At 40.5% G+C, this 8,636-nt stretch overlaps 1 protein-coding gene across 3 annotated transcripts in view; it reads right to left on the reverse strand.

Moving 5' to 3' along the window:
* Nucleotides 1-8,636, reverse strand: part of LOC117952226 (teneurin-3-like) — a 242,888-nt gene that overhangs the window by 11,934 nt on the left and 222,318 nt on the right. For all 3 annotated transcript variants that reach the window (XM_034884389.1, XM_034884382.1, XM_034884373.1), the window contains 2 exons: nucleotides 8,309-8,478; nucleotides 6,726-6,852 (listed from right to left, as the gene is read on the reverse strand). In XM_034884389.1, the coding sequence (XP_034740280.1) occupies nucleotides 6,726-6,852; nucleotides 8,309-8,478 (297 nt within the window). The remainder of the gene's footprint in view (nucleotides 1-6,725; nucleotides 6,853-8,308; nucleotides 8,479-8,636) is intronic.

Here is an 8,636-nt window from a genome sequence, read left to right on the forward strand (position 1 = left end):
CTTACTGGATTGTGTATAGATACTAGATTCAAAAGAAGAAATTGAAGGTACAGTAGTTTGGAAGCTTCAACAGTAGAGATTTATAAACGAATAACCTGAAATGACTATTTTTTCCTGACTGAAAGGAGGTCCATCCAAATGATGATAGAGAACAATGATGAGTATGAAATTTGTAATTCGTGATAAAGTGTAATGCACTCTAATATGCGACGGAAGTGTTATTGGGCAGCATGACAAAACAGAATATTACCATAGTCAAAGATAGAAGAAGGATGAAGGATGACTGCACAGCCGTTTTATGTAAGCATTATGAATCGTGAATGGTAGTCTGCTGTCCAGCCGGATTCCTAAGTATTTGTATGACTAAGCAAGAGTAATGTGGATGCCATCTTCGATTTTATTTTCGACCGGTAAGTCAGAGTTACTGGTTGAGGTTGGGAATACTATGTACTTGGGGCATATATAATTATATAATAAGCATAAAAATGGACATTAAAGTATTGATTAGGAAGAATCATGTAATTTATGTTCAAACAGCAATAGACCAAGGATTGACCCCTGTGGCAACCCATTTCTCATTGTTAGATGACTTGACTGAGTACCATCAACAACATCAGTCTGAGGTCTTACTGTTAGCAAGAGTGGAACCAATTACAGTAAGCATGGCTTCATCAAGACCTATAGACTGTCTCCATTTACTGTGTATGACATACTGTGGGGTTTTGCAAATTCATCCAATATTGACATTCTTGCAATACAGTTGGTAAATTAAGAAGGATAGCTGCTTCAAAAAGCAGAGCAATTTTTCATCGAATGATGTTGTATAATCAATTTCTATAAATAGTCAATTCCCTGAAGCAAGTGTTTGTGCCATAACTGCTGGCTATTATGAGGTAATCAACTGGCTTTTAAAAAAAGCGACATGTACTGGACTTGGTAGTTTAGCTTACTACATAATAGATAAGGCTGCGATCGGACAGATCACGTTGCTGCCTTCCTGGTTGAAGATGCCTCAATCCGACCAGTTGTGTCTTTGCGTGAGTTGTGGGTCGGAAGTAGCATAACCACAAGGTTGGAGTTTAAATCCCAGGCTCCTCCGGCCACATGTCAAAGTGTACCTAATTACCAAGTAAGATGTACCAAGTTGCTCCCTAAATGCTGTTAGTCCAATACTCCTACTTAGGATGGGTTGAACAGCAGATGACATTTCACTACATTATACTGTGTGTATGTGACTATTAAGAATAAAGTTGGGCTTTTGTTATTCTTGCTGGGCAACCAACAAACGTTATTTTGCTGTGGAGGTAAATGACGTCAGGTGCCTTTTTGAGTTGATGTTTTTTCAGCTCAAGGTGATCAGGACAAAAAGCAAAAAGCAGCTTCAGGCTGCTAAAATGCACTTGATTGCGTTTGATTGGGGCCTTAATATGTATTTGACTGAGCCAGTTCTTGGTGAGTGTGCTTTTGTGCGGTCGGTGAACTGGACCACAGGTGGGAATTTTATTGAACAATCTCACACAAAGAAAACAAGGACAGTTATGAAACAATTTTGAAAAAGCAGCAAGTGAATAGGCTATGGCCTGCACATTTTCAACCAACCTTTAGGACCACCCCCATCATTTCTAACAATAAGCAGACACAGGTCAAGGAAGCTTTCACACTAAAACATGATACAACAAGTTTGATGGACATAGATCGGTAACATCCTTTTTCCTCAACTTGCATGCCCGGCGTTGGGGCCTGAGGCTTAGCATGCACAGATCTTCTACACGATAAGAGAAACAGGATTTCATTTGCTGAATAATGGGTTGCCAATTTCCTCCAGTTGTCCAAAATAAAAGACAAAGCCATTACTTTCACAAATCCTCTTGGACCATCCTGCACTGTGATTAGTAGTGGATGATAATCTGAAATGTGAGGAGAATGCAGATCTAATCTATCAGAAGGGACAGCAGCAGCTCTCTCTTTGTCTGGGGGATGTTTTAATGTGAAAAATCCCACAAGCTCTCCTGGGTGTGTGCTCCTTGCCTCAGGCAGGCGAAAAAGATCACCTTGACCTCCAACTGAACCGGTCTGAGGAGTGAGTCTGTTAAACTGGCTCATGAGGATGTGATAGTGTGTCTTTTTGTGCATTTTTTTGCACATTTGCTTAAAACTCTTTCACTGAATTAAACTGGTGAACTTAATGAATGATTGTGCATTGGTGTTTTATGTTTTATTCACCATGACATTGGGTTTGTGTTGCCAGGAAGACAACTAATACTTGCAGTGTTAAGATTTTCTTGTCTAAAACTTATATCGCCCAAATATGTCTTCTTTGTTGGTTTTGACTTTTGTATTTAATTAACTGTTCTTTTTTGTGATTAAGCTATAAATGATTACACTGCTTGCTGTCGTATCAGGGAAATACATGAGTATACCACCCACTCAAATGCGCTCATGGTGTTCACCATGACTTATAGTATGTTATATCCATATAGATGTAGTTATGATGTTGTTTGAGTGTTACGTTGTCTGCATGATGAATACTGCTTTTTGACACTCTGTTTCCCAAAGAGGCTTCCAGGAAGTATTTTTTACGAAATCAAGAAAGTGACAGATGGAGGAAGGAAGTGAATGAAAAACTAACGCAGGAAAAGGTGAGAGTATGCACAAAGTGACACGTGGAGAAACAGAATATGTCTCATTTATTCACCAGGGGGGAATGATCTCTTTTCTCCTCATTAGAACCCTTGTTTTGTGGCTTCCTGTACCCCCTTTTTAGAATCTCCATAGCCCACGCCATTAAATAAATATTCACTCCTGCCTTGATTTTTCCTGAATACCTTGCTGCACATTCCTATATTGTCACATTGATCAAATGCCATTTAGAAAACCATATACATGGGAAATTTTTCTTCTTTTTCATAAAAACACCCTGCTTTATTCACCAGGAGCAGCGCTGATTAACAGTGGTACTCTCCTCCACGGTTAAAGGGACAAATTTACATGATGGCTGTGCAGTGCAATGACAACAATGAATGGGACATAGAAACTCATTTGCACACCAATATTCACTCACATAACGCTTATAAATCGCTTAAAATCACACTTATGCAGGACCAAAGTATTCATCCGGTCATATGTGTAAAATATCAGAAATGGAAGCAAAACTAATCACACTCTGCCTGAGCAAAAAAGTTAAAAAAAAAGTGATTGCAACAGGACTTTAAATTCACATTTTGGCTGGTTAAAAAAAATCTAATTGGCTGGTAACTTTCAAAGTATACCAGCTATGTTGGCTGGTGATTACAAAAGTTAATTTAAAGCCCTGATTACAATGTTTCATGCCTTTTAGGTTTTGTGCTACAGGTTATACACGGCTTACAACTCAAGAGCCTCAGGAATTGGTAACAGAAACATCCAGGACTTTCTGTTGACTAAACTGAACTAAACAACATATGCACTATTACGGCATTGGGTGGCACCTTTTTTTTTAAATAGCATGTGAAAATAGTAGAGTATACTAGTTTAATGAGATGGAGACTGTTGAAGCATTAATGGCCCATTTGGGCGAACAAGAAGATACAGATGCTGTTGGGCGGAAGATTTAGCAGGAAAAGTACCCCTAAAGAGCCTTGCAGGCTAGTGATAAAGAGAACTATTTTATAAATATAACTTCATTGACAAGTGTCTCAACTATCACAGTCTACCAAGATGGTTTATACTTGTTGACCATCTAACAGACTTGTAACAGACGCTTCTCCTTCTTCCATTCGCGCCACTGATATGAGCTGAGAACATCATCTATATATAAGACTTACAACTTTCAGCCAGGTAGCTCACGTCACATCTACATCTTCAAGCTCAGTTGGAGGCTGCGCAGTAACTTCAGCCAGCACCGGAAAAGTGCTTCAATTGGTCGTCACTGGTCTCCGTGGAAATCAATAGGGTCACATTGTCCATTTCTTTTACTGTCTATGATCTCTCCCTATCTCTGTCTATCATGCTTTACCAAGCTCCCACCATCCCTTGGGTCTTGTTTCCACTGTAGTACCATTGTCTTTGCAGACTACCTTAAATATCCCTGTGTCTCTCTGTCCAATAATCTCTCGCTGTGTTTTGTTACCTTTCACCATGCAAAGACATGGCCTGCTGCTGTTTAGTGTTGGTCTGTCTGCACAATCAAACACACAAAAAGTGTCTGCTTCATCCCTCCTCTTCTCCTCCTCCTCCTTCTAATATTTACTTTTTATGGCCCAGCTATGTACCACAGGGAATTCCCTCTGTCCTCTTTAAAAGACGTGGGTTGTTTTTTTAAAGTCAAACTCATTTTAAGTTTCTCTTTTCCTTCACTCACCTCTCCGTTCCTTGTGTCTCCTTTTTTCTTCACTTTTTAACTTTTTGGCTGGAACACAGGGACCAGCGCAAGGACCCTGACATTCTATCGCTGAGTCCCAGAGTGATATGTTACACTATGAGTCTTGGTGTTTTCCCGTTTTCCTATTCAAACTGTATTGGCACAACACAGGCTTCTACCTCTGCTATAGCCTGTCAATCAGCTGGTTCAAAGGGTTGTACTGAGCTTGATTAATCATATGTGTGTTTTGGGTGTAACATACAATAATCCATTCAGAGTTTCATCTCTCATTACATTTGAAAGGTGCAATATGTAATACTGACAGCTAGCGTTAAAGATAGTTACTGTAGTACAAATTCAAAATACTGGAGAGAGTCGTCTCGCCTGCCCCTTCTTCCCCAGACTCCAAGTTTAAAGATTTTGCCAGGCTGAGGGCGCAGCATCATCAACATTGTTGCTAGATGCTAGTCTCACAGAGCCAGACGCTATTTAACAGCACGGCGGAGTACCTAACGTTAGATGCTGGCAATATTTCCCTTTGCTTAGAATAACAGTAGGAACCGCTTAACACACAACAACCTCGCTGTCCTCACCACCCAACGGACAGACACAGTTCTTCAAGACACTAACGTCCTCTCCCCCTGACTGAACACACTTTATTGGCTTAGAACTACAGCAACAATTGCTAAACACACTGCTAAATCACGGTCCTCTCTTCCTGATTTACAGCCCCCTCTCTCTTGGCTTCAAATAACCGTTGTCGGATACGGCCGCTGAACAGACTACCTCCGGTAACGTTAGCAGTTAGCCAGGACCAGTCAGGATCACTTTACTGGCTGCTTAATTGTTTTTGAGAGTAACCAACTCAGGTACTCTAACTATATAATTCAATGTGGGAACATGAATGTTGAAATGACATAAATTGCCAGTCCCTTGTAGCTGTGATAAATTAGCCTAAAGCTAATGCTCACCTGTTCAGGAGGAAATAAGCAACTCATTTTTTTTTATCTTTTGCATGTGTGCTGCTGAGTGTCTATGTGTGTGTAACAAGCATAGTGTCCGTGCGCTGTGCACGAGCCTAGGCACATTTTACTAATGCGCTGTTAAAATAACAATGAAATGCTGCACTTGGGACTTGAGACCAGGTTTTTGTTGGTCAATGGCATGATCACTTCCTGCTGCTTCAAGATAGCAATATGCCCAGAATGCACCTGAACACACCTCCCTGTTAGACCAGCACGCCCATGGGCGCACAGATGGGCGCAGCTTTGCACCGCGCTGCAAATGGTGAAAGATAGTGCCCTTAGACTACATACATTGCGTGATTGTGTCTATTGTGATGTGTTCATATCGCATATTTGGTTATTGTAAACACCACCATTGAATATTGCTGTAACAATTGACATGGTCCAGCCATTTAGTAGGTTTTGACCTATTATTTAGATATATTTTATAGCTCTGTCCACCTTTACTCCTCTTTTCTCCATAAGAACATCATTAATTTTATTAATTTATTTTCAAGCGTAAAATGTCTCTCTCCACCCACCGGGAGCATTGTGGTCATTGGGGAAACTCCAGAATTTCCAAGTGGAAGTTAACAGATGCTACTTTGTCATTACACAATATTGAATTACCATCCAATGTCACTGTAAGCCTGCCCATTTCTATGCACACTGACATCGTATTGACTTGATTGTGGTATTCAACCAGTAAGCTCCATTCAAATTTAAATAAAGTGAAAAGAGCCAGTGCTAAATTCGCTATAGAATCTGAGCTATATAAACTATGGCTTCCTATGAAACTCCTCACTCTAGAGGGAGTGAGCTGTCTGTTTTTAAGTACAGTCTTTGTGGTTGGTTGTTATCCTCACTAACTTTGTGACAGGACATTTTACTCAAGGGAAAAGCCTCAATTAGTGTTGCTTACTTTGACCAGGATTTAAGCAAACGCAATAACCTTGCTTTGTGTGTGGAGAAACCCCAGAACAAACTGGGCGTGTGTGTGTGTATTTTGGCATGTCATTTATCTTTTTTTCTCATCATGTCTCTGCAGAGTTGAGCAGCATCTCTATCACAGTACCTCCTTGAGAGAGAGTCTGAAAGTGTGTTTGGTATTTTAATCTCCTTGAGTATAACACACAGGTAATGCATATGCAGCAGTACATCATTAAAAAAATGGGAAAACGTCTCTTTCATCATGAAATACACAGAATATACATAAAGATTGATACACACACAGTGATGATACAATGATGATACATGCACACATCTGTTCCTAATAAAGACCTTTGAAGTGAAAGTATTTCAAACTAAATGGATTCCGTTGTGTATTGTGTATACTGTAGTTAGTGATGTGTGTGCATGGCTTTCAGTGTGTCCTCCTGTACCTTATCCAAGTAAGTGTAGCTCCACGTCTTTCCGTCAGCAAAGACTCGAGAGATGATTCTTCCCTGACTGTCGTACTCCCACCTCTCTGTGGTTGGACCCCTCTGGAGGCCTGTCACCTGGCCAGTACTAGACACACACACACACACACACACACACACACACACGGTTAGTATGGGTGGGTTGTGGATTGTGATGTTGCAGTGGATATGATGCATTCCTTTGGTGTGGGAGATCTGAGGTTGATTCCCACTGCGATACATCAACCAATGTGTCCATGAGCAAGACAATGAACTGCTTTGGATAAAAGCGTCAGCTAAATGACATGCAATGTAAATCTAATGTAATGTGTGGCAAATCAAGCTGTGTCAATGTCAATTGATAAATTAAAAACCCTATGCCCACCATGTTTGCTTTGTTGCACCTATAAGGGCGAGACTAGTCTATATCCACGACGTTACACTTCTGGGATTGCTCCGGTGCCGCCAGAAATTCTGCTTGATTTCACTCTTTTCGGCCGGATGTCCATTACCTTGCACTTTCTTTGTGTTGGAATTTTAAACTCCGGTGGATTTATGAGGAATGCTTTGTCGAGGAAGCTCTGTCAATGCGAGACTAGGGCAAGAAAAAGTACAGCTGTATCATTCTTATTGGTAGAAAAGATTTGTGACCTGATACATTCCCATCATAACGCCGAACCACCTTCAACTTGAGCAGAGTTCTAATCAACCTCAATAAGTGAAATCACCTATGTGGGTGTTCAGAGGCTTTAAATACATGCAATCCGGATTCATATACAATGTCGACCTAAATGACATCAGGTAGTCAGCACAACACCCAGAACCGTTTTAGGGCATTTGTCAGACACCTGTCAACTGTATGTGTCCAAACTACGCCCCATGGGCTATGTGCAGCCTAACACCCTTATTAATGTGACCCACGAGTTACATATCTATTAAAATGCAGTTCCCATTGTTAACAATAGGTGTCACTAACACAAGGGCCCATTGTTTGCACACATTTTCAATTTCAAAGCTTTGTCAGTCCAATGTTTTTAATATTTTGCCCCTTTGGGGTGGACAAAATGTTTGAAACCCCTTTCAATATAATGCACACCAGTACAGCACCTCAATGAAAGAAATAATAAATACAAAGTCAAATTATCACCTGACTGACAGTGTGGACAAAAATTGAACTTGTATAAGCCTTGTGAGATTAGAAAGCCTGGCAGAGCTTTTGAATTGGATTAGTGTACCTAATAAAGGGACCAGAAAGTGCATCTGGAAAAATTAGGAAATATGTGACTATGCTCAGCCAGCGCTTTTAAGATGTTGCTGCCATTAAGAAGTCATTATTGTGTTTAAAAGCCTTTCTATGTTTATGTGGAAGGAGGACAAAGGTCCATCCATCCATCCATCCAACGTCCATCCATCCATCCCTCCAACCATCCATCCATCCATTCATCCATCCATGTCAGGGTGTGGTCAACAAGTGTAATTTAGAGTGAGACTCTTTTCTTAACCTATACGTTACAGCTTTCTGTAATTAAGTGAATCATTAATTGCTCCAATATAGAGGCACTTACCTGGAGTATGTCAAGTTCACTGACAGTAGCTTGCTGCTGGGAACCCAGAGTGTGGGATGGCCCTGCGTGTCATAGATAATCTTCAGCAGGAACTTCCTGTGGTCATCATAAATCTTCTCTGTTCGCAGCGAACGATCGTAATCCACAGACAGTAAGTTCCTACCATTCACCTGAAGAGGTGGAGACAAACAAACAACCAATGAATAAAGAAACTCTTGATCATACTCGTAATCATATACTGTATATATGTATATATCTTTGACCAGCTATAAAATGGAATGCTTAATATCTGACACTGATTATATTACCTGCGAATATGCTGAATCCC

This window comes from Etheostoma cragini, chromosome 2, assembly GCF_013103735.1.
Source record: "Etheostoma cragini isolate CJK2018 chromosome 2, CSU_Ecrag_1.0, whole genome shotgun sequence".
In the NCBI taxonomy this organism is placed as follows: domain Eukaryota; kingdom Metazoa; phylum Chordata; class Actinopteri; order Perciformes; family Percidae; genus Etheostoma; species Etheostoma cragini.